At 48.0% G+C, this 26,188-nt stretch overlaps 2 protein-coding genes across 3 annotated transcripts in view; both read left to right on the plus strand.

The window, feature by feature from the left end:
- LOC135898782 (uncharacterized) overlaps positions 1 to 26,188 on the plus strand; it is a 343,693-nt gene that overhangs the window by 21,891 nt on the left and 295,614 nt on the right. Inside the window, exon 1 of one of the 2 annotated variants that reach the window (XM_065427941.1) lies at positions 15,837 to 16,530. The exons of the other annotated variant lie outside the window; for it this stretch is intronic. The gene's annotated coding sequence lies outside the window, so the exon portion shown is untranslated. Of the gene's footprint in view, positions 1 to 15,836; positions 16,531 to 26,188 lie in introns of those variants that run through there. 2 annotated transcript variants of the gene reach the window in all.
- On the plus strand, positions 9,214 to 10,172 carry LOC135898716 (uncharacterized). The gene has a single exon (XM_065427821.1). The coding sequence runs from the start codon at positions 9,546 to 9,548 to the stop codon at positions 9,969 to 9,971; it is 426 nt and encodes a 141-aa protein (XP_065283893.1). The 5' UTR covers positions 9,214 to 9,545; the 3' UTR covers positions 9,972 to 10,172.

The following is a 26,188-nucleotide window of genomic DNA, read 5'->3' on the forward strand; positions in this document are numbered from 1 at the left end:
TTTCAGTCCCTCATCTCAAAATTAAATATTTCTGCGTTAACGATAACCGTTACGGTCATTTTTCTTGAGGTTCACACATTTTAGAACGTCCGTCTCAAGTATGATATGCACGTAACGTTGTTCTTTCGTTTGTCGCCAAGAAAAAAGAAAAGAAGAAGAATATCTTCAGTTAAACATTCCTCGAACCTTTTCTTTTCGGGCCTCCATCGCCGAGTCTGGTCAGTCGTTTACTTTGTTCCTCTTTTCTCCTCCGGTTCCGACTTCCGTCCTCCATTCATTTCCGCTTCCTGCCGAGAATTCCCCAGAGTCACATCAATTCTAAATGCAGGGCAGCCTTCATAAATTTTAATACCATCCTTAACGGCTGCGACCCGGCTCTAGTTCGAGGTGGTCGATGCGTTCCTCTTGCGCTAAGACCTCGATTATCGCCTTTTTTTTTCTTCTTCTCTCGATTTGCCCTATATTAGGGCACCACTTGTTGGTGTCCTCATGTCATAGTCTCCGGCTCTGGCGTGGGGGATCCCGCGCCGTAAACCAATGGCGATGGCATTGCGATGCTGAGATCGAAGTCTTGTGTTCGATTCCGGCCGCGGCGGCCGCATATCGATCAGGGCTAAAAGCAAAAAAAAAAAAGAGACATGTGTATACGCTTACTTAGGAGCGCGTTAAAGGGTGGTCAAAAATTATACCGGAGTCTGCCGCTACACGACGTGCCTCATAATCAGATCGTGACTGTGGCGCGTAAAACAGCAGAATTTAGTTTTAATTTCGCACGGGATCGCTGCGTGACAAATGGCGCTAGTTGCTTTTTACACAACATTATAGATTATTGCTGGGAAAATTATACTTACTGATAACTGTTGATGTCTTTTTATTGCGTGCTGTTTTCTTCCTGTATCATGTTCGAACTCAATGGAAACCCAGTAGAACGTTTACCGCCTGTACCGTTATTCGGAACTACAGGTTTCGTCCCAACATGTCTGCTACGAAACCGTGCAGTGGACCTATAGATTCGAAGGTTCGGCTCCTATAGACACAAGTTCGGTTCGATGCGGGGGTCGTGCGACTCAGTCGGCTGTAACACCTCCGTGCACGTCACCTAGCTAAGTCGGCATGAATAAAAGAGGGAAAAACGAAAGAAAATAACAAGCATGTGAGTAGAGGGGAGGGGGGGGGCGGAAGGGGCGGAGTATTCTGTAAGAGTCCACCAAGGGGACTGTCCATTTGGGCCGCTGCTGATGTGCTGATTGGGTGGAGCTGTGCGAGCGAGAAGGAGACGAGCGGCCCTGGCCAATCAGCGGCGGTTGGAATGGACAGTCCACTAAGTGGACTCTTACAGAATACCTCCTCAGCTCAGGTAAACTCAGGGCCCTTTGCGCTAATTACGTGCTGAATAGTGCTAACAAAGTACATCAAGATAGCACGTGCGTTGTAGGGAATAAGAAAAGGGACAAACATAAAGCTTAAGCCGATAAACACAACGCCGAATGCACGGGTGAGCACAACATCGTAATAATAATTCGTAAAATTTTTCTTTTCTCTCTCCCCTATCGCATCCCTTTGCCCCTCCCCTAGTACAGGGTAGCCAACCGGACATAACCTCTGGTTAGCCTCCCTGTCTTTCCCTTGCCTTTCTCTCTCTTTTTCTCTGGACATTTGATGTGCCACTTGGTCCAATAAATGGTTTGCTACTGCCATAGCAACTTGAGTATGTGCTTTTTTGTTATTGTTATTTTTCCTTTACATTCAGAAACTCACTTACTTCCCGACCTTCCAGTTTTCAGCTGCGAGTATAGAATTGAGTGAACACGGCACATTTACGGAGGCGCGAGCATCAACAAAGAATGCACGCAGTGGTGGCACTGTATGAGACGTTTCACATCTTGTCTCCGATGCCCATATCTTCATAATTATCCATCTCGAGACTACTATTAGCCGAAGGGGAGACTTTTTTCTCTTGGAAAGTTTGTTGCGTTTTTGGGTATGTGTTAGTTGTTTTCTTTCTGAACTCAAACAAGTTGTTATGAGGCATATCATAAGGAATAAATGAAAAGGTACATTTCTTCGTGGTGTAAAAGCTGCAGCATTTATTTGTAGAATTTACCATTTATAATCTAATGCGTGTAACTCTCTAATTGGTCCATACATAGGTTGCTTTTTGGTGATATCCTCTCGCGTGTAGTTCTCATTCCTCGAGATTGCCACTTTATGTGGAAAACATTCATTGTCGATGCATATTACGTTGGGCAACTCATGGGGTATTCAGGTGCGGGACCCAAGACCCACGTCACGGTAGAGGTGGGATTTACAGGCGCGATTTTTCTGGGAAAAGATTGCGAGAGAGGAAACAAAAACACGCGGGAAGATTAAAGCGGGTGTGTCGTGTGGGATAAATGTTTTTTTTTTTTAGAGGGGGGGGGGGGTTAGAAAGATACATGCCTTTTTTTTTAGATACAGCTTGTCTTTTCATTTATTTTGCGTACTTCTTTTGGTGTACATCTAGTCTCATGACCAGCTACAAATGTTATGTCGCTTACGTTGCCAGCAACAGAGCGACAATGTCGGCGCGTTGACCATGGCCATAACTTGTCCTTACAGAAAATTAGAAATATAGAAGTATACGGGGGGGGGAGGGGGGGGGGGGAGGGGACGGCGCACGTCCCAAAGCATTCGTGCACCACTTCTTGTCTCAGTTCAATTAAAGTACAGTGCTCGAGAACTCTCAAAGATCGAAGATAATTGCTTAACAAAAAGACGGGATTTATTTCTGAGCAGTATAGCTTTTCCCATAATCAAGCACACCCCCAGAGTGCGAGACATATTGTGTGGCTGGAGCAATCAAGACCCCAGACACTCACCGTAATCAGCGGAACAGCGAACGCAATCCAGAGAGTTCGGGACGACACTTCACTGGATCGTATTTCAAGTGGGCTGTACGATTGCCCAAGCGAACGCTCAAATGCTTCGCTCTCTAGCATTCTGGGAGTCACAGATTGCTCCGGCATCGGTGACGCACAAAGGAACGTCTCGCCGGGGCAGCGCAAACGACGAAGACGCAAAAAAGAAAGAAAGAAATACGCGACAGCGCGTCTTGTATGTTCTACCAATACTGAATAGCCCAAATGTCGATACTTCTGCGATGCGTAAGTGTTTCGCGACAATATTGAATCGATTGCAAGGACACTCACTCTCCTGCAATTCGCGGAAGAGCAGTTACGAAACACTCAGTATACCGAACAGCGTCAACGGAGCGACTGGAACGACTGCTCTGACTGTGAGCACACTTTTGCTGACGTGCAGAGGAATGAACTCGAATGCCACTTCGAAGCGCGCGGATAAAACAGGCATTGAAAAAAAAAGAGATCAACGAGACAGCGTTATTTCGGGGCCCTTTGGAAAGCTCCTACTGATTGTACATATACGTCAATGGGCTGCGGCGCGCCGTGTCGCAATCGAGCCCTTTAATCAGATAATGAAGGCGCAGGATTGCGTGGGAGGCTTCGATTTTGCCGAGACTTCACAGGAACTGTCCCGGCTCTTCCAAGTTCACTCTCCCACGCTCGCTCGCCGTTTCAGCTAAAGCAGCGACGCGTCCACCGTAGCCGATCGCGTTTCTCTCGTTATTTCGGCTCAGTCGACTCCGATAATGAGGTCTCGTTCAATACAAGCGCGTATGTCAGCTACCTTTCCAGTCTTCTCTTTCAAGATGTTTCTCTCTTTCCTTTTCTTTTTTGTTCTTTTTTTCTTTGTTTGCGTCGTACGCGACATCCGTCTAGGGTTCTGCGTTTTAATTCGTTTCATCGAACGGCCTGAAATTGCAATTACGAAGGCTGCGCATCATCTGTTACTGTTAGCCCGCCTAACGAACTGAAAGTGCTGGTTAGGCATATTTTATTGCAGTTTACGCATATGCCTGAGAAAAGACTCGTGGAAGCGGGGCTTTGTCACTGCGTCAGTTGTGAAAAATATATTTATTTTTTAAGTGAACAAAAATAAAATGAAGAAAGGAGAGTGGAGCTAGGTTTGGTGGTGGCTGGTTGCTGAATTTGATATTGGCTAATTCTTACTCATTCAGGATTATTACAAGTATCTGAAAAAAAAGAAGAAAACATTTATTACGAAGTTATCTGGACGTTCCCAACAAGAGACAATTATTCACTCAATTATCAAGACAGAATTAGATTTCCTGGTCATCGCGGCTATGAAACGTATATTTGGAACCGCGTAAAACACGTATGCAAGTAGCGCTCAAGTAAGAAAAAAAAAACATTTGCGGCAGCTTCACAAGCTGCTGCGAATTGTTCTGAATGGGACGTTCGACCGGCGGTATGTCTGGGCTGTTTCTGCGGTGTATTGTTGGGCAACAAATATAGTGTCAGGAAGGTGGATGCATGCGCGATCAGTTTCAAAGAAACTGCATGCATACGCAACGGACAGGTGTTATGTGTTGTCGGTTGCTAAATATATTACTCAATAGGTCAATAATTATCTGATTAGTTTCTGACAAATTTTTTCACTGTTATCATCAAACCATTATAATAAAGGGTTAAGCTATACATGAGTAATGAAAATGCAGACCATAGCAAAGAATTTGCTTTCGCAGAATTTAAGCGGTTAGTACAAAACCGCAATGAATGCTCTGCATAGTATAATATAGTAAACAGCCTTTCGAACTACAGCATTTTAATTAATCGGTTGGTAATGGCATATTGTGACAAATAGGGAATTTTTGTGAGGTGCACTCTTTTGAAACGTTCAACTGTCAGACGTATCATTCAATAACAAATTAATATCTTTCGAAGCACTCGTTCATGCAGCACGACGACTTCGCTGTTTGAACGTGGTCGGTAAGTATACGACAGCCGCAACGAACTGCATCTGGACGGAAGGAGGCCGTATTGTGGCCGGAAAGTGTCGAACGTTGTATGTAGCGAAGAAAGACTATAGTTGGCTTCGCCGGCGTCGTGGAAGTGCGCTTCACGAATAGGATCTAAATGGTGTACGTTATAAAACTGTGACCGAGGAATCACACAGTAGTGCTACACCTGGAGCAAGATTGCAATGGGATAATCGAAGTGAACCGAATAGCTTTTGAAGATTGAGAGAGCTAGACGGGAAAACGTCTGTAAGGTTAACAAGGTTTTAGCGGAGGTCTTCATCCATGAATGAAGTACAGAGCCTAATAAAGTGACCGAAGAAATTAGGCAAAATATAGAATCGATTCTTCAAGCGCACGGCACAGTAGTCTCGTGATTCAGTGGTTGCGAGCTGTTCACTGGCTCTGCCTAAATTTAACAAAGTGAAGGAATCGATTTGTGCTTCGTTGAGTGACGAATCGTTTCTTTCTAAGCAGCATGTCCATCTTGATCCCCCACCCTAAACGACAAAGTTCTGACGACACCCAATGCTGCGACGATTCTGCGCCATGTTCTGATTCCAACGTCTGGAGTGAGCGATAGTCTGCCTTCTCCTCCCTTACGACAGCTTCAGAGTTTCCTCCGCATTGCTTGCCGCAAGCTTGCACTACTAGCATTGTACGACCATCTCTCATGGAAGTCCTTACGACAACTATATGCTCCCCCATGATTGGAGGGATTTGGCGCATCGGTTGGCTTCAGTAGCAGCAGTAGCACAAGCAGCCTTCGCTTTCAATACAACGATTGCAGTCCTCCCAGACCACGAGATACGATATATATTGCGGCACAAGTACCTTTCTCCGAGTGCAGACAGGCAAGCAATAGACACACACTAAAAAAAGCAATAAAGAACGTTGATCATTTCGAAGTAAAGGGATACAGATGTCCTCGGGGTTGCACTTTTGCGCATTTCGAAAGGAAGAAAAGGAAGCCTGCAAGACATTCCCGTTTTTTTTTTCTTTTGCCTTTCTTTCAGAGTATTTTTCTTAGATTGACAATATTTTGTTCGTTTTTTTTATTTATTTCAATGTCGACGACCTGTCGCTCGCCGGTCCTCGTAGAAGCCCATCGACCATGAAATTGCGATGTTAGCCATCGACCGTGCTGCAAGCCCAAACGACAGTCGCGCCTGCCTGGCGATCGCGGGAGACATTGGTCAGTGCAAATTTAGATGGATAGACAGTGCAGGACGTCGCGAACAGGTCCCTCCTACCCTTCTCATCGGTATAGTTCGCCCTGCAGATCGCCGCCTTCTTTCGGGACCGGAGGCTACGGCGTCGGCCCGTTGCTGCTTGGGAGCGTTCCTTCTGCGATTCGCGTTGACACGCGCTTTCGGTATATGGCCTCGTCCCGACGCCTCTGTCTCTGTATCCCCGTGACAGTCGTATCCTGTGGATGTATAGCTCTCACACGTCAGGTCGCAGAAATGTGCGACAGGAGACCCTTGCGCCGCGCATGGACATGATAAATGAGTTTCGCCGCACGCGCGATGCACTGAACGGAGGGTGAGGGTCGGAGAAGGGGGAGAAGGGTCGTTCCTAAACGTGACCGGAATGCATCATCCTGTCCTCTTCCGTGCGAAGGATTTTTAGCCTATATCAAATAGCTTAGGCGCGTCGCATGCGGACGAACATTGGATGCGAGTTATTCTCTAATCTCGCTGTCGCTCAAATGGTACAAATTGAAGTCTCTCTCGACGCCGACTCGGGCGTAAGGTGTAACAGAATGGTTATTTCTCTTACATGCGCTTATTTCATGCGCTTATTTCACTTGCGATTATTTCATGGGCTTGCGCTTCATAGACGTCTACACCTCCTAGACATTTGTTTTCATTGCAACCATTGCACGGATACCCGAGGCGTGTTAACGTCATCACCGAAGGCGCAACCGTATCTTTCATGTTGGCGCCGTCGTGCTGTCACAGTATCGAAGCGCATGCGCGGCCTCTACGTGGTGGGTTAGAAGGTTTCAAGGGCACGTATTGCGTTTGTCTGCAAGAGCGACAAAACTAAGTAGACGCATCATCACGCTCCGCTCACTCGGCCCTACCAGAGCCAGGGCAGCGTCAAGGCTTCCGCTGCTGTCATGAGTGCTATGCGCACACACATTGCCGCTCCTGCTGAGCAGCTGCGCGCATGCACTGCACCGTGGTGCATACACTGGTCAGAGCGGAACGGACAGTTAACGTCAAGCTGAATTAAACGCAATGAGCGAAACTCGGTGATACCCTCCGCCAGCAAGGCCTCACTGCCTCCACCATCGCGGACCTGGTCTTCCCCAACCGCCGCCAAACCCATGTCTTCAAGGTAGACCTCGACCTCCTAGAGGATACCTCACTTTGCAGCATACTCTAGGGATTTGCTGCCGCCAGTTCCAATCTCACTATGGGATGTCACCATACCCAAATAAAGCTCCGCTGATTATTCTACGCGTATCTCCTTTCTTTCCAGTTCCCTCTCCTCACATACACTGAGCCGAGCTCCCGTTAGGGTTGCCGAAATATGTTTATTCCTTACCTCAACCACTCCGGAGGCCATGTGCAGGCTTTGCGGCGGCGGCACCAGATGGCGCCGAGTGTACTTAAGGAAGCGCGAAAGAGGAGCCCGGCTGCAGCACGCCTCATACATAACTCGTTTCAACGGTGGCAATAGGTTGTGTCGCTATATTGGTTCAATACTAAACGCATTACCATCGAAAGCCACCGTGAGATGGGTTCTGTCGAATTTCTTATATGAATTCAATAAAAACATGTTCGGCTGGCGTGTCGGCCTTATATGAACGTAAGCCACTCGGGCCGAGTCAGCGTCGTGTCATGCAAGCTTGACATCAATTTCCAAGGCACGGCGAGCCCGGCTCAATCAGACCCGCTCGGCAAAGTGGGGGCAAGAGGTAACACGGCAACGTTGGTCACATAGCAAAATCCATATACAAGCATAGATGATTGACGAACATTGGACATGTGACAATATTCATAAGTCAGCTGGACCAGCATGAGCTGTCTCCGCCCATTAATGTTAAAGACGTATCATGGCAGATGCAGTTAATGGATGTAGATCTAGAGCGTTGAACTTAATGGAGGCGAGACAGGACAAGCGCGCTTGTCGCATTAAAGGAAGAAAAAAAAAACATAATCCTTGCGTTCCTTTATGCGACTTCTTTTCGTGCTCGTCATTGATGATGATTACACAATATCAACTGGCTCATTAGAGTGTACAAATAAAGGTAACCATAGTTCATCGTATAAACTGTTCTTCGTTTATTTTAATCTCATTAAGTACTTGGTACAGCAAATAACGCAAAAGTACGCCACCCTACCAGGGACTTGAGAGGTGTACCTCTCTTCACTTACCGTTCGTTGTTAAAATAATTCTATTCCAGCATTCAAGTGTATACATGCCGTTTTCATTTTCGGGAAGACGTCGCGAGATGACGCTGTCGATGCTTCCTTGGCCAGCACCTGGAAGTACTTTTCCGGACAGCTCCCCTATGGGTTCCCGGCCGCACTGATCTCTGTATGCTCACATGAACGAGTGCAGAACACCCGTTCTTCTGTCACTCTCTTTCCTGTCGCCGCGGTCGCCGAAGCACACGGTGGTAATTGATAGCAGAAGCAGGAGGGGTCTGGACACTCGATGCTGACGGCTGCTAAGAGGAGTGCCGGACGCCTGCGTTCAATTACAGGAGGGCACTCTTGCTTTCTAGCGAAAGGCCATTGTACTAAGCGAACCCAAATGTCAGCGGGTGGTTTCCGGTGTTACCGGAAACTTCGAGGCGATAGCGCCTCTCCAAGGGCACTGACCTTTTTGAGTTGTGGCGTATGCGTAAGGTAAAACGCGCAAACGTGAGGTCAGCGAGACATGGCATTCTTTTTTCGTAACAGCAGGGAAGCTACATAAAAAACATCAAGGTTCAGTTTGGTTGCACGGGATTTCCCATCGTCATGGATTCTTCCCGATTTCGATGACAAAAGGACACATGAGCTTTATTTATAAGCACTAGCCTGTCATAACGAGGACATAAATTTATTGCACTTTCGTCACTTGTATTTTTTTTTTCTACACACCGGACTAGGCAGACTTGGTATCGTTGTACTCTTCAATATTATTTCCATGATCATCATTTACGTGGCACCATCACCGGAGCTTTCGATGGTAACAGCAAGGTAAAAACGAGAGAAATAACTAAATAATAATGAGATTGTGACTTTAAATTTCTTCTGTATAGCATCAATTTCGGTCATTGCCGTAGTGGGTATTTAGCCTCCCGAGTTGGCGCGTAATTTCCACCACCAAATAGGCTCGCTTCTCCGCAATGAGGAAGAGGAAGGCGATCGCTCGCCACCTTGTCTCAACCGTTAGTGAAAGGCGGCAGGCGCCGTCAAGGATCAACAGCATGAGCCTCGCCTGCGGGCGCGCCTTCATAGTGATCGCCTGAAGGCGAACCACCAGTGCGGGCAGGTCATCTCCTTTGACGCTCGCGCACCGACACAGCGAGTACCTGATTTGCTGAAGGTAGCGGGACTGCCAGGAGCCTCTGCCGGCGACCGCACTACGCCGTAGCAAGGGCAAACACCCAGCCTACCGAACGGCTATAGTCACCGCGCCGAGCAAGGTTCCGGTGGTAACGGCCATGGCGTACTACACAAGCTACATCCGGACGCCCTCGGGCGTGCTCAAGATGTTCCAGATTCTGGTAGGCCTTGTGATCGTCATCAGCCTGATGAAGTACAACTACGATCAGCAGGAGATGGCCTACACCTTCCGCCTGGACACGGTGCTCATGGCGATGACCGCCTTCACTTTCATCCTCGTCTCGGCAGTGCTCCTCCTGTGCGCACTGCTAGACGGCCCCATGCACGGCTTCAGCGTCACCTACCGACTGCTGAACGTGTTCGCAGTGTTCTGCTACCTCCTCTCCACCACAGGCTACCTGGCTTCCGAGTTCCGCTACGGCGTCGACTGGCACTTCGGCCTCTCCACGGGACTGCTCTGCATCGGCAATACTGTCGCGTACGGAGGCAACACGTTCCTCGCCTACAAGACTCTGCTGGAGTGAGCCCTGTCGAGCGACCGGTAGCGAAAACCAAGCCTAGTCCTTCCGATCGGGTAGCGCTACCGCTACACCCTACATCAACACCTCACTGTGGAAGCCGACTAGTGCTGCAACGTGTTCACCCATCTGCGTTCCTTCTTTCCTGCCCCCTACCCCCCATTTTTTTTCTTTTGAAATGTGGTCTTCATTAAATGTCGATGTCGACTTCCTGCTGTTCAATAGCGCATATGCGTCGCACAAATTTCACGAAGTAGTATTTGTTGCGTGGTATATGCAGAATAACTTGTCTTTGTACAGCTGTAACATTGGAAAGCGACATTTAACGTCCTTGTGTAGACGGAAGACGTATGTCTCGGTGTAGCCGTTCGATAGGAGCAGTGAAGAATGTACGAGTTAACTAATCTGTTTGCTTCGTCAGCTCCTCTTCGTTCCAGGAGATTTATATAGTATAATTTGTACTATATGTCTGTGGGTTCCACGATTTTCTTGCAGCCAAAGGATTCGCGTACAGTGGATATTTAATTAGGATATTCGAGCTCCCGTTCGACGTCGCAATTCGCCCTCAAGGCAACCGATTAGCAGCGTGCACCGAGTAGTGCTCAATGAGATCGTCAGTGTCTTAACGATTCCCAATTCTGGGAGCAGTAACGACGAGTTTTCGCAGAAACCATTGGCGTGACCGTTTCTCGGAAGTTCGTATTGGTGACGCATGACCATTTCGCAACGATACAAAGAGCACGCGTCAAATGTGGGTTTCTCTAAATTATCCATCTTTCTTATTTCGGTTTCTTTTTATATCAGACTAATGATTTCTCCGAGTATCCGAAGATACTCCTAAGAACACGTACAGCGAGAAAGCTTTATGTGCTACCCGCAGATCTCTAAACGATCTGATTTCGTGTTGACCTGCCTTCTTTTCCCCCTCGCTTCCAGGACTCCAGGCTCCATTCACCCATAGCAACTGCGGCCTCAATCGGGGGCCGCTTGTGCATTTGCGAATCCATGCGTCGCCGCTGCTACACAAAATAGCTGAGACTAACAGAACGAAAGCAAAACTCGGCCGTCCGCATTGCGAGTGACTGACGCGGCTCTGCCGCAGCCTCGGCCGACGGAGCACTTGAGGGAAATTTCCTCGCGTATATATACGGTCCCGGCAGTGGCCACAGTAAAAAGGATTTCCTCGTACTTGGCGCGACAATCCGTCGGCTACCACCGCCACCGCTTCGGCAGAAACGCGATGTGAGTGCCTGCTCGCTTTGCCAAAGAGAAACAAAAGATGCGAAAAATATCAATGACGCTGTAGTCCTCCTCCTCCTCCTCCTCCTCCTCCTCCTCCTCCTCCTCCTCCTCGTCCTCCTCCTCGGTTTGCCCTTTCCCTACTACTTGTGCCCCTTGCTCTCAAGACGTATACTCACGCCCACAGCGCGTCCTGAAGACGACGACATCGACGCTTACTGGTCCTTCTTCGACTTCTTGGCTTTCTCTTTGTCTTCTTCCCAGCGTTTCCTTTTGCAATGGCGCGTCCATTGCCATCCGCGGATTCCCCTCTCCATCCCGCTTCTTGTTTCTACATGAACGCCGTGGATAGCGAGGAGTGCGCGGTGCAATTTTCGTCCAACGCTCGCTGTCCGCTCGGACGTCGACGCGGGGCCAGGGTTCACAGAAGCACCGCTCCTTTTTCAGTCGTTGTCTTCTTTTCGCTTTATTTTGTCATTGATGTTTTGTAATCTTGCGTCTTACGAGAGCTCGGCTGCTTCCTCAGTCTCTCAATGCAACGTTCTCTCCCTCTCTCTGCGCGGACGTTTTTGTTCCTTCCTTCCGCCTCTGCCGGCTTTGGACAATCGATGGCGCCTGAGACTCGAAACAGCGAAGCGGCCTCTTTGTTCTTCTCTTCCATTTCCTTGCTTTTTTATTGCTATTATCATTTCTTTTTTTCTTTTTTTGATACGCGGACGCCGCAACAAGCGGTGAAATGAAGTTAGGATATGAAGGGGGAGAGAATGAATGCGACCGTTACTAATTCTGCCTGAAACACCGAACCTGAGGAATTTCACGAATGCTATCAAGGTTATTGCGTTTGGCGTCAGTCGAGCTGTGAGCCACGTCCCTCTACATAGATAGATAGATAGATAGATAGATAGATAGATAGATAGATAGATAGATAGATAGATAGATAGATAGATAGATAGATAGATAGATAGATAGATAGATAGATAGATAGATAGATAGATAGATAGATGGATGGATGGATGGATGGATGGATGGATGGATGGATGGATGGATGGATGGATGGATGGATGGATGGATGGATGGATGGATGGATGGATGGATGGATGGATAGATAGATAGATAGATAGATAGATAGATAGATAGATAGATAGATAGATAGATAGATAGATAGATAGATAGATAGATAGATAGATAGATAGATAGATAGATAGATAGATAGATAGATAGATAGATAGATAGATAGATAGATAGATAGATAGATAGATAGATAGATAGATAGATAGATAGATAGATAGATAGATAGATAGATAGATAGATAGATAGATAGATAGATAGATAGATAGATAGATAGATGCTGTCAAAGTGGAAAATGTTCACCAAGAAATGCCTCGCATTTCAAACCAAAAATGCGAGTGTAAACTCGAAACAACGCACATCAGTTCTTAAAACCTGTCTTGCAATTCGTATGTTCTTAAAAAAAGGTTACTCGGAAACTTTTGCTGCTCAACAGATGTCACCGACCTGAACACTTAGAAGTGTTGACGCGGATGACCACTGAATTTTTCTCGGAGCATATTAGCACGGCAACCGTTATGGACAACGATTAGTGAGCAATTTACAGAGGAAATGGTACTTGGCCAGAAATGTCCTGGCCTTAACGTCAATTTTTCCAAGCTCTTTAAGCGCACAACGTGACAATGACCACAATAGATTGCCTTAAAGAAGTCATAATAACAGTGCTCACAAGATATTTAGCTCTTGACTTATTTACTCGTAAACTGAAATGCTCATTAATTACACGAAACGTTATCTTACTTTTCTGATCCAAAGAATCAGACCACATTGCTCCGTGAATCAAAGCAATAGCTTTAGTTTACTGCGGTGACGATTATTTGGGGACACAGACAAATATTATTAAAAAGCTGTTATATCGACACATAAGGCATATGATAGCGATGTTAACGTTCAATACATTTGGGTTTTATTGTAATGACTTACGCAACCATTATACATTAAAGAAGTACAAAAAGCTTGCACACCTTTCCGTATACATGTATAGACGATGTCTACATATAACTGGCGTAGACCGCATGTATGTACAACTTCTTAAAGCGAACTTTTACGCAAATTTAGGCGGCTCAATGTCTTCGAACAAAAGAGTAACAAAATATTTGTTTCATAAAATATTTTGTAACACCGGCATATGGCATACGATGTCCATGCCCCGAGAAAAGAAAAGCTTTACCACAGATGAAACTTCGCTTGGGGATTACTAGATCGATACGAGGCTTGTTGCCTTTACAGGCTTGACATATTCGACGGAAGCCACAACTTTGTTGAACCTACAAGCTCCACGTGTCTCTTCCTTGAGAACGCTCGACCGCACGTTCTGGTGCTAAATTATTTCGTTCACGTGCCTTCTCGAGTCTTCAAGAAAGCTCAGGTTCAATTTATACAGCTTTGTTTTTCTTTCTTTCTTTCTTTCTTTCTTTCTTTCTTTCTTTCTTTCTTTCTTTCTTTCTTTCTTTCTTTCTTTCTTTCTTTCTTTCTTTCTTTCTTTCTTTCTTTCTTTCTTTCTTTCTTTCTTTTGTTTCTTTCCCTTGATGCACGTAGCTTTTATTCGACAGGAGCCCTCAGGACGACGAGTACTTGGCCCCCTGAACGAAAAGCCGGTCGATATTCCGTCATCGTCAAGAGGTGAACATGCAGATTCCGCCGAAGAAAATGATGCGCGCTCTACAAAATGTATAAAAAGCTGAAAGTAAACAGCGGACCTCGACTGAGCGCCCAAGCTTTTATGGCACGAGGAAGAGACAGGCGCGTAAAATAAAAAGAAGCAGCCAACTCACATAGCGTATCTGCAGGTCCGCAGGAGACGACTCAAAGCGTTTAGATGCACCAGAAAAACGAGAAAGAAAAAGAAACGGACATAGAGAGCGAAGAATGAAAGAAAAGTTGGCAGAGAGCTTAACCTCTTTCATTTTCTGTCACGCTGTCTGCGCTGAGGAAACCGGTGTTTCTCGTGTCTATAATTTCGCACCCGCCGCGAAGGCAAAGCCGCACGGCGAACGCGTTGCCCTATGTGAGGGCTGATTTATGCGTCTAATATTTGCTCGCCGTTACCCGGTGAATTCGCCGCATAAGCTTCTGGTATTCGCTGTGTGCACAACTTTCTTTCGCTTACCATTTTTTCCCCTCAACTTCCTATGCAAAATCTCTATTTTGTTTCTTGTTCAAGGAGCCTCAAATTATGATATATACGGTTCATTAACACGCCGACTCTGCCCCGCCCCCGCGGACTGTCAGGTTCTCCGCGCTTGCACATGAATTTTCGCTGCGTCCCGCATTGGGGGCCTGCCGGTCGCCTTAGGTTTCGTGTCTTTTGCGATGGCTGTGACTCGTTGTGAAACCGTTGCTCTCTCTCTCTCTCTTCTTTCTTTCACGCCGCACAGTCGGTTTCAAGCAAGGCTAAGTATTAGCAGGGTGCGTTACTCGAACGTTCCGAAGATGCACCGTTTGCTTGAAGCAAAAGAATTGAGCCTCGTACATGTTTCACAGCGTCGTGACATTGTACCAGATATGAGAAACTCATATAGGAGGCATGAGGTGACTGAGTCTTTATCCGGTGTAAAGAATAATTCCTTGGTTCTGCTTTATTTCTTGCTAATCTACCCTCCGCGTGCCCATACAACGCCATTCCCGGAATCAATGTTATTTATTTGCTTTCCAGAGAAGCCGTTGAGTCAAACCACCTTCCAAAGCATTGTTACTATCATCTGCTCAAGATCAGTTGTTGACACTTTAATTATTCACCTGAGTTTTTGTGTATATATTTTTTTTTTACTGCTGTATCACGTGTTTTGCATTTCACTTTACTTATGCTCATAATTCAAGTTGACTATACGTACCTGTTCCACTTGTCCATATTTTACCTATGCTTTCGTATAACCTCTGTACCAATCTCTTACGTAACACTCCTCGTATTAGGGGCATTTACGTTAATGAAATCAAATGTAATTCCTCAAAGCAATCTCGTTAATCTGTATAACAGCATTACTGACTTGACAGTGCGAGACTCTGTGTCAAATATTGCTCGTGAGCCAGACGTCTAAATCAAGCTCAACCAGACAAAAGTTTACATTAAGTTCCACCAACGCCAACGTCCGCCAACGTCCCACGACCTTATTACCAACGGATAGTATGTAAAGTAAGGTAAGTTGGTGGATCCGCGCGGTGACAAATCGATTATGGTTATTCGGAAAGCGGTTCGTATCTAATAACATCAGGCATGCACGTATAATAACCAGCCAACCAGCAGATAATCCAGAGCACCGGCCAGCGGCAGGAAGTTTTGCTAACGAAAATATTTGTCAGTTTGAGCACTACGTGGGCGTTGTTGTTCAGCTCATCTCCGCTAGCGCGAGATGAAGGAACGAGCGCACCTCCGAAATCACATTAGCAGCCAGCGCTTCGGCTTCTCCGCACAGCCTCGCGTCCCTGCGGGGTCAGCGCCTCTCAGGAGACGCACTCCCCGCTGCGCTTGGCGAGAAGAGCTCGCTGCGTCTAACCACCCTGCTCGTGGGTCACGTGGCTTCTCCTTCCACCCGCGCTCCTCTCCGCTCGTGCGCCGCTGCCGCTCCTCTCTCGGAGAGTCAAAGAGGGAAAGCCCAGCTTCCCGGCCGGCATCTCGCCTGCCTGCGTGCCTCCTCCATTTGCGAAGCAGAGTTCGTCTGCCTCGGTCGCATCGACGGGTCGGCGGTCCCTGCTGCCGCCGTTGCCGTGACTCTGTTCGCAGTGCGAGGTGCGCTAACCAGAACCTCCTGATCTGCTCGCCGTTGCTAGCGTCAGACACACCGTCGTCGCCTTTTGTGGACCGGACGGCAGCTGCTGTCCGGAGTTTGTGAGGCAACGGGAAGTGCGTGAATCCCGCTGCGTGCACTGTTTCTGTCGCTCGGTTTCGAAGGGGCAGGCCCGTCGTCGCACCTCGTCCGGTAGTTCGTGAAACGCCGTTCAGAGGAGAAGGTGTGCGCGGTCTGTTGCGGATGATTCTTCTGCCGGTGTTTTCGGCGTGACGGTGGTGTGGGGTCCGGCAGTCCTGCCGGCGTCCGAAATTGCGTTCCGTCGCGTCGTCGTCCCTTGAGCGCGTCGGAGGCACTTGCGACGACGTCCGCGAAACCGTGACCGACGAACAGCACTGACTTTGGATTTGACACCAGAGACTACGAGCCGAAACTCAAGAACTACACAGCGTCAGAGCGAACGCAGCATCGCTTACCGAGCGACCCTCAAGGCTTTCCAAGAAGGTGACAGAGACATTGACCGTCATCACAAGGTGAGAATAAGAAAACAAATTGATGCGTTCATGAAGGTCCACGCGCTAAACGGGCACGCATGTAAAGTAAGAAGGGTTCTGAATAACGCGCTTATTTCGGTCACTTTCGCGCGGCGTGCGTCATAGTCTAGCGCAGCGTGAAGCCAGAGAGTTGCCAAGAGCAGCCGTTTTGCCAACGTTTATTTCAAAGGCGCTAAGCGCTTGCCATGCGAAGAGCTCGTGCATGCGTTAATGCGAAACCATCAACGCGGCAAGCGTTCCTGGATGCCGTACGCAGGGCGTCATATTCTGCATAGTTTCCTCGCAACGCGACTCCAGCTGGATTCATCGCTCAGGGGGTTTCATAGCTTACATGGCTAGAACAAAAGCGTGAACTGCGTTCAATCTATGCTTGAGCGCATTGTCTAGTTCTTCTTGTGATTGAAATAAGCCACAACTGTGCCGAGATAGACGAGAGAGGTTACAGCGTGACTTCGTGAAGCTTGGCCTTTTCCTTCTGCTTGTGTTACGTGCCTCATTTTCTCATCGCATTATTCTTCCATCCGCACGTGAAGGAGCAGAGGTACCAACTGAAACCCTGATGGCGTTCGAGTTATCATGTCAGCCGTTGAGAAACCCGTATAAACCGCTCTGCTTGTCTCCTCAAGGTTCCTTCGCATCGCCTTGGAGTAATTATCAGATTGCGTGCCAGTTTAACCGCCAGAGAAATATATTTGTGGAATTAATGGTAAATAATTTACTAAGACTACTGTTGTTCTCATTTTTCTGAATGTTGTACAACTGAGGACGTTAGATACACAATAAATTATAAAATTGACCCTCAGATTGCCGCACTTAAGTGGGTCGTCGTATAGAACTGACGCAAGAAATTCTTTCCCAGTATAGTACACTCGCAAAGCACTGAGTGAACAAAGGATGATCACGGTAAAGGTGTAGTTTGCATAACACTGTAGAGATTTCGTGTATACTTTTTTAGTTATTTCGATTACATTCCCGCAAATTTTCTTCGTGACAACCTCTGAGGAGTTCTGTTACGGAAAAAAAAGCTTAAATAAAGAATATCGGCGTCCCCAGGCCTGTATACTCGAGGTCTGTCACTGCACTATACGACAAATGCAATTCCTGTATATACTATAACGAGCACTGGCTGCAGTTCATGCCGGCAGTGATTACTGATTCGAACAATTACTAAACATAGCTATAGTATATACGATGTGTCCCACTTAACGTTAGCCAAGCTATTGAACAAAAAAAAAATTTTTAAACATGGTGCAAGATACAGTTATAAGACGTACGGTGTTGGGTCGTCAGTGTTCTGACAAATGAACACAGTAGGTCTTAAAATTGTGTCTTGCACCGTGTTTTTTCAACTATATTTTTCGTTGAACAGCTTGGCTAACGTTAGCACGACACCCCTATATGTTCTCAAGCTGTTTTTCAGCAAGGCCTTTACAGTGGATGCGACTGCACATCGTCATGTGTTGCATTTTTTTTACGTTACATAACTGCAGTACAGCAAAACTTATATTTTCTGTTTCGATTTCCTTGATCTCACATATCAATCGCCGGAGTCTTCACGCGCTCTGTGACTGCGTCGCAAAAGTAAATAATAATAATAATAATAATAATAATAATAATAATAATAATAATAATAATTCCTTCTGACGCATTTCTAATGCGCTTCAGCATAGTCCACGCGTAATGAATGGGGACAAGTCTACACATAACTACTATAACCATACCTGACGTATACTTATGCGCGCAGCAGGCATGGTAGAACATCCTTCGTCACCACAGCTTCATCGACAGCATGACAATGTCACTTTCACCTGACGACAGCTCACGTGAAAGTCAATCACTTTCCTAAACGCGCAATACCGCGATACGCCATTCAGCACACACATGGTTAGCGTAAACAGAAATCGGTCTTCATCTGTCGCCAAGAGAGAATTCATGGCCCGCAAACTGCGGGAAAGTTCAAGGCAACGCGCCGCATTTCTAATTCCTATCTGACAACTGACCTCTATACGCAGCGAATAAACGCCACTTGAAGGTCAGCCCTCTCCTCTGCCGTGCGCTTGCTCGAGACGTCGTCATCACTCTCCGCTTCGACGTTTATAAACGCCTCGATTATCCTACGACGCGACAGGGATCACGCCTGTATTACAGACCAAAAGTTGCGGTAAAAAAGACACTCCGCGGGGCCTGCCCTTGGGTCGGTGAGCGCCCCGCTTCTTTCGCCTTCTCTCCCGGCTGGACAAAGTGCGTTTGTTTTTCCGCGACGTCTTCGCTTTGCCCACGCAGGGTCGCCACCGCGGCTGATCGATGCGATCCACGACGGTGATTACCCCGGAGTCGCGTTTCCTAATTGTTGCCGGCGCCGTGCATTCGATTCTCTGCGGCAGAGGTCCACGACGGAAGCCGGCCTTCCGAGCCCTTATCGATTCGCTTCCAGGCGCGCGCACGGTCGCGCTAGTCGGGCAGGACGTGCGCGACCCCCTCCCTTCCCGCCGCCCTTCTCTCCGCGCTGCGCCGCGAACTTGGAAGCACGGAGAAGCCGCGGCGACGAGCGCGTATACCGAACGAGTCGGCGGCGGATGGGTTCGGTCACCCAGGGCCCGGGTCGATGCACTGCCGGCCACCCTACACACACGCGATCCTCCTTGAAACACAGCTGGCTCGCTACAACGGATTGGCCTGTCGTCCCCGGTGGTCATTACCTTCCATACTCGTTTCCTTCGGGGCGGCTGTATACGTTCTTACTGACATGGCAAAGTGTAGCGCGAGGAGACGCGACACACGGGCGACGATGGTGCAGCTCGAGAATCACAACGTGCCTTGTCGTCGTTCGCGCGTTTTTTTTTTTTTTTCTGCACCGTGTGCGCGTACTAGCGGAACACGGAACAGGAGATTACGGTGACGTCAGAAATATTTTATTTCGGCGGCGCGTCTCTATGGTGCTGTGCCGACGCGATCGTGGCAGATTCGCGCTATAGGATAGATGTCGAATCATGCATTTAGTATTGCAGTTTGGAAAGCACTTATGATGGTCCAGATAGTCTGGCAGGAATTATTGCGGTATCGTGCTGTGCCGGGTAAATCTATCTTTTCTTCGTTATTATTATTATTTTATGAAGACGGATGATGCAGTCCCGCAGGAAATGACACGGCGTAGCTCCGGCACCAGGTTTACACGCTCTGCGAAAATGGACTCACACAAATGATATAATTAAACTAACGAGTATTTCTTCCAAGTACTTTTTCTGATCATTACTGCACATGGTGGTCGAATAGGTATATGCTGTGTAGTGAACGGCGCCTCATCGTATTGTACAAAAAGAAGGAGACCAAACAGAAGACATGTGGTCTCAGTTCTTTCCCTGTATGCATCGTCCCCGGTAGCTTGCCCTTAGTCTCTAACCTGCAAATTAACAATGCTGTAGGGGAAGCTGTGGTGACGAAGGATGTTCTGCCATGCCTGCTGCGTGCATAAATATGCGATTTGTCGTCGAGACCCGTTCATCAATATGAAAACTAAGGACGGACAGAAAAAGTTCCCGAAACTGTCGGCACACGTATAGGTAGAGGCCAGTGAGCTCGCAGAAAACGCAATCTCATTCTAGGTATTAACAGGGTTAAAAGGTCCTTTTACCGCAATGATCGTCAGTATTTACCTGAGAAGAATAATATCGGCGAAGAACAGGAGACTGACAGCGCTACGAGAGCGGCATTCTCTCCCCCCCCCCCCCCCCTCCTTTTTTTAAAAATTTTTCAAAGGGAGGCTCGGAGATGAGCGGCCAGACGCATAGTGGATCTCTACTGTCTGCGTTCGACCTCCTCGCCAGCTTTAGACGTGCTTGTACTACAATGTTTTTGCTTTATCTTGGATTAGCGCCCTTGCTGGTCATGAAGTGTCCACTATACGATGTCCTTCACCGAACCGGTCATTACACGCGGAGGCGTGTCATACGTACTAATTGTTGCTGAAGGTTGTAGACAGCGCGGAGAACTCGGCGCGCGTCACGGATACCGCGTTCGGAGCGGGAGAAACAAAACGCTTTACGAAACCTCTTCTCCTGGACCTTTTTCTCTATTTTCGCAACGACTGCACGAGCGCTGGATAGCATAATTTACGCCTACAGTAGCCGCGAGCTAGAATGTGTCCCATTCTCTTTTTTTGTGTGTGTTTTTTTCTGCATTGGTAGCGCTGTTTTTAAACAGTACGGAATACCTCCAACTCGCCCAATCTGCTGTTCTTCTCCAACAGGCACGCCTTCCTCCACGACAGGGCCACCGTTACCGCATCCGTCGGGCATGAAAATCGCGTATCCCTCACGCGCCCATTCACGGTGCCTGCCAGTGTGGGTCTTGCTCGGGGCACATAGCACACGCCGCGCACGCACGCACGCGCGCACTGCTCACTCGGCTTGTCCTGCTCTCCCGTGTTTTGTTTGCAGCAACGCCCGCGGCGGCAGCGCGCTCAGAAGCACAACAGACCTTTCGCTCTCCTCCCAACGACTGACGACGTATAGACCACCGCCGATTCCTCCAGCTCGGTTTTCCTTGTTCGCTCGAACGTAGAAGCGATGGGGCAACCCGTTATCTCGCCAGCAGCCTTTCATTCCCACCGACAAATACATAGCAGTACGCGCGCGCACGAGGGAACGAACGTCCCGCGCTGTTCGCAGCTTGTTTTCTTTTATTCGCCGCTTCCTTCCCTAGTTTACCATTCACACACACAAAGAAAAGCAATATTCAAAATAGTAGAAGTAGAAACGAAAATGGAAGACGGAGAGGAGAGGGAAGAGGGTGGTTACGCGCGAGCAACGGGCGAATCTAAGCGCCGTTGTTCCCTGGGGAACAACGTGGCACGGTCGGCTTTCCCAAATCAGAAGCGCCGCGGGGGTAACGCTATACACGCGAGTCGAGCATCGGTGGAGAAAAAAAAAAAAGAACGCCATGTGCGTATAGGAGCGGTCCGACCGGCCGCACTCTTCGGTCTGTTCGCGTTACCGTGATGAGAGACTGCCCTCCAATGCGACCCTCCGGCGCACGTCTTCGAATATGGGGCCATCGGCGCCGCTCTCGCCGGCGAAGTCTCATCGATGGCGTCGGCGCAGAAGTTCGCGCATACACGCACCTTTTGTTAGAAGAGTTGCCTGTCTGTCTGCCGATCGAGGTCACGTGGTCTAGCCACGCCGCACGTCTGCACGCATTATGTGCTGGGGCGTCGGCGAGTGCGCGTTGTTGCAGCGATTAGCCTCGATTGCTCTCGCAGGTGACAAATGGAGGCAGTATCTCGCGACTCTGTACGGGGTGCGCCGTGTGGTCATTTCTTCTCCGTCTCAGACGTCGGTGTACATGCAGGTAGGCGCAAGAGACGTGGTTGCCGCCTTGCCACGATTGTGGACGCATGCCAAATGACAGGCAAATGGGATAACGGGCGAAGTGGTAAAAGACCGTGATTTGCACGGACGCCATACTATGTAGAGCACCGCTGTGTGCTCCACGGAGTTTCGGAAGATAATCGAGTGAGATAAACGTACACTTTTTCACAGTGCTAATGGGGTTGCAACACGGCACCCGTAGATGGATCGCATCAGCGAGAGCGATCTATACGTTATGAATCATAACAGGGTTAAGAAAGAGAAAACCCAGCGCGAAATGGAGAGGACGGGCACTGTGATAGCACGAAATCAGCACTCTGCTTGCGTTGCTCATTTTGCGTTTGCGTTTTTTCTTTCCTAGTGCTTTCGCGACGATTCACAATGCCGGTAACCAACTTTCGAGCTCAGTTTTCAGTATACCATCTATGCCTACTGAGTCAATCAACAACTCCTCTTTCTGTTCCCCCTTTCTCTTCCCCCGGTGTAGGGTAGCAAACCGGACGCTCGTCTAGTTGACCTCCCTGCCTTTCCTCTCTTTACCATCTCTCTCTCTCTCGGTTGCCGTAAACATATAATTATTAAAATAAACGCGTATATGTTATTTGTGTCTAGCAGGCGCTACGCCTGTCATCACAGACAGTGTATAAATATTTCGCGCTACGTTTGTGTTGCGACGGTACAGCTGTTGATGCTCTCCCCTGGCACAAGGAATTCACCGATCGCTCGCGAGCGATGACATGTACCGGTTTGCGCACGCTTCGTATATACGTATTCGCGGTGCGCGTATCCCTTCGGCTAACTAACCAGAACTCGAGCCCATCGCTCATCCCCTCTATAGCCTTCCCGTTCAGTTTAGATACAGTAATACACACTGTCTATAGGCTGTAACCGAAGGGCGCCATCTTTCCCGTTCTGCCGCATCCTCCTTTTGTGGGCATTCAATTCCGTGCCCCAACCACCGCACGCGTGCACGCACGAAAGCGAGGTGCCGTGGCGCGCATCCCAATTAGCTTCGGCCGTCCTTCAATTGTCCCGGCGACGCGGCGCGGCCAATAATTGGTCTGCCCGGCGCGTATAGGCGATGGTTCCGCAGTGCCAAAAAGAAAGAAAGAAAGACGGTTCGGCACAACCAAAAATAAAGAACCTGCGCGCAATGAATGCGCTCGCTTCCGACGCACAGCCTGATCGTGCAGTCGGTGACCCTGACATCACCGCCATCGCCGCGCGCTCGCAGAGCAGCCAATGCGTGCGGTGTGTGGGCGCCGCGGTTTTGGTACGAACGCTCACGCGAATGCCGCAGTGACGACGTGCCACTGCGTGCGGCAATGGCGAAATGAAAAAAAAAAAGCGCCGGCTTCGTTTCCTTTCTCGCTGCTGTTCGTGTTATTTCGACGCGTCCTTTCTATTTCCTGGGCATCACTGGCATGCTCGCTATACGTATTGTAATAACCGTGATCAAACCCCGTCCGTGGTCACGCGCGCGCGTTTGTCCGACGGGTACCCGTTGGCAGGTGCGTTGTCTGCGCGCTGCAGTAATTGCTTAGATATTGGCTCGTTAAGTCTGTCGTTTAATTTTCTCTTCGACACGCCGCGGTAGTCCTGTGGCTGTGGCGTTACGCTGCTGAGCTCGAGGTCCAGGTTTAGGAACCCGGCCGCGGTGGTCACATTTAGATGGGGGGCGAACTGCGAAAACGCTCGGGTGCTCAGATTTAGGTGGACGTTAAATAATCCCAGGCGGGGTCATAATTAGTCCCGAGTCCTTCACTACGGCGTGCATCATAATCAGATTGTGAGTTTCGCTAGTAAGACCACAGAATGTAATTTTTATTTATGTAGCTTTTTAGTTTTTTTATGCACTTAATACGCGCATGCTGGCCCTAGCGGAAACGCACTTGATGCATTAATTGGTTCACGTGGCCTGTTCATTTTCTTTTTGTGGTATTCCCCGTATGCCGAAAGCCAACGCAACGCAGCAATAACTTTGCTATAGCTTGCGATGCGAGTGTAGGAAAAATAAGCCACCGAAGATTGCTGTGACATATAAATCAAGACCACGAAGAATTAATAAAGTAAAACATAAAGCTTGAGTCAGAAAAAAGAAGCATAGTAATACAGCACACTCTTGCGTAAACAAGACCGCACAAGGGCTGAAATATTGTCAGCATGTAATATGCAGCGGCCACTAAAAAAGAAAGAAAAAATGTTTTTGCCTGCTTACGTAACAATATGAAACTGCGAGGTATACATTTGCGTTCTAGCAGTTCCTATACGAAAAACAATTGCCCGCATATACGTATGACAGGCAGTTTTGCACAAACACGAAACAGTATCATAATAAACATAAGCATGTCACCACTGGACTCTTGCTGCTTTGAGGTAATTCTATAAAGCGAGGAATTCTAGGCGCGCATGCTGAAGCCTGGAATCCGTGTCCTTTGGTAATTGTTTTCGGTCCTGGCCTCTATTTTTATAAGCGAATGTCATCATGCGCGTAATTATATTTTGCTTTGTTCTGCCTTTCCTGCGGGCAGACATTCTCCGATTTCGCCTGGCTCCCAACTATCAGCAATCCGACTTTTTCTTTTCTTTTCCTGAACCTTTGGGCTCACTAAAGATTCAGTTATAGCCTTCGCTGACAAAAGAATTTTCATCAGCATTTGTTTCTTGTTCTTCGTGCCGAGATGGTAATTGAACGCGTCTATCGAAGCTCATATTCCACACATTAAATGAGAGTGCAGGCGCAGCGAAAAAGGTACAGGAAAGTAAATTTACGGTTATCCTACTCCTTCGCCGAGGTACGGGTTCGTAAGTTCTCACGTGTTCCTTTTCTCTTCTTCTGCGCTAATTGACGTACAATGTTAGTCATTCTTGGTTCTCTTTATTTTAAAATTCTTATAGCATGTATGTGTATCTCGAACAAAAGCTATAGCGTTGGACGCGATATCGGTCTTCACGGTAACGTTAACAGCGAGAACGCTGCAGGGCCAGCAAGATGAGGAAAAAAAAAGTAACCCGAGTGGGAAGGAAATTAGACTTTTGCGCTGACTAATGGCACGGCATTTACACTGGACATGTATGGAAGCGACGGCTCGGGCAACGAAGTGAAGGGAAAAGAGAGCAAGAACAAAATTAAACGAATAAAAGAAAGAAAGTCGCGCTGCGAGGGCGCGAACTTGTCTGAAGCAAAAAAAAAAGGCGACGTTCGAGTTGAGGTGGCAGCGGCACTTGCGACGTCGGATGTTTACCGGCGCGCGGGGAGGGAACGCAATTTGGCAACCGGTGGATCAGCGGATGGGCCTCGCCGTCGGGCATTTTGGTGACGTCTCCGTGGCATTCCTCTCACCGTTTAAATGTCTTTCTTCTTTTTTTTTTTCATCAGCGGTCGTGGTTCTCTTTGACTGCGCATGTGCTGCTCCATACAAGGGTTTACCCGTTTGGCAGTCGCAAGTGCCGGTGACGGCGATACCTATAGCACGCGCGCGATCGGACGACGTTTGAGGAACGCACACGTACACAAAGAAAAAAAAAAGAAAGAAAGGAAGAAACGTGAAATGGTCTCGATAAGCTTGTGGGCTTTTTTTTTTTTTCTTCTTGCCTGGCACTTGCGTCGACGCATACAAAATCAGCGGCCAGCCCCGCATACCAAAACAGTTCTCTTTGGCAACGCTCAGGTTACAATGACGACAGCGGGAACCTGAATGGTTTCGCAACACCGCGCACGCACGCACGTTGGAGGAAGAGAAGGTACGGGGCAGTCGTCGGGTTTCGCACGTCGCCTGAAAGTTGTGACACCCAGTTGATTGTTTGTTTTCGTTTTACCGCAGCAATAAATAGAAAACAACTGACGCATCGCTCAACTTAATAAAAACAAATTCTAATGCAGGCATGTGCATGCAGTTTTCTTTTTCTCTTCTTCTTCTTTTTACTTACCGCTAGCTGTGTCAATAGAGTGAATTTGCGATTATATTTTGAAACTAGTTACGCAGTGAGCATGGCAATGGTGTTGAAAAATTTTGAGTAATTTCAGTGACCTTGAATGCACAGAAAGTAAGCAACATGCTTGCAATTTCGCCTCCTATCCAGTGACCTCAAGTTACGTTTTATCTTTATCTTTTTCTTGATGTGCTGAAGATGTAGTAGAAGCACGTTCTGTTGAATGAGCTCTTATATTCAAGCGATGAAAGCGTTGCAGCTGCCGGAATAGTTGCAGTCCTTGTTGCGCTATTCCGATAGACTTTAAGGAAAGGTCACCTGGCACTGCACAACTAGAT

The sequence above is a fragment of the Dermacentor albipictus genome, chromosome 3 (assembly GCF_038994185.2).
Source record: "Dermacentor albipictus isolate Rhodes 1998 colony chromosome 3, USDA_Dalb.pri_finalv2, whole genome shotgun sequence".
NCBI lineage: Eukaryota > Metazoa > Arthropoda > Arachnida > Ixodida > Ixodidae > Dermacentor > Dermacentor albipictus.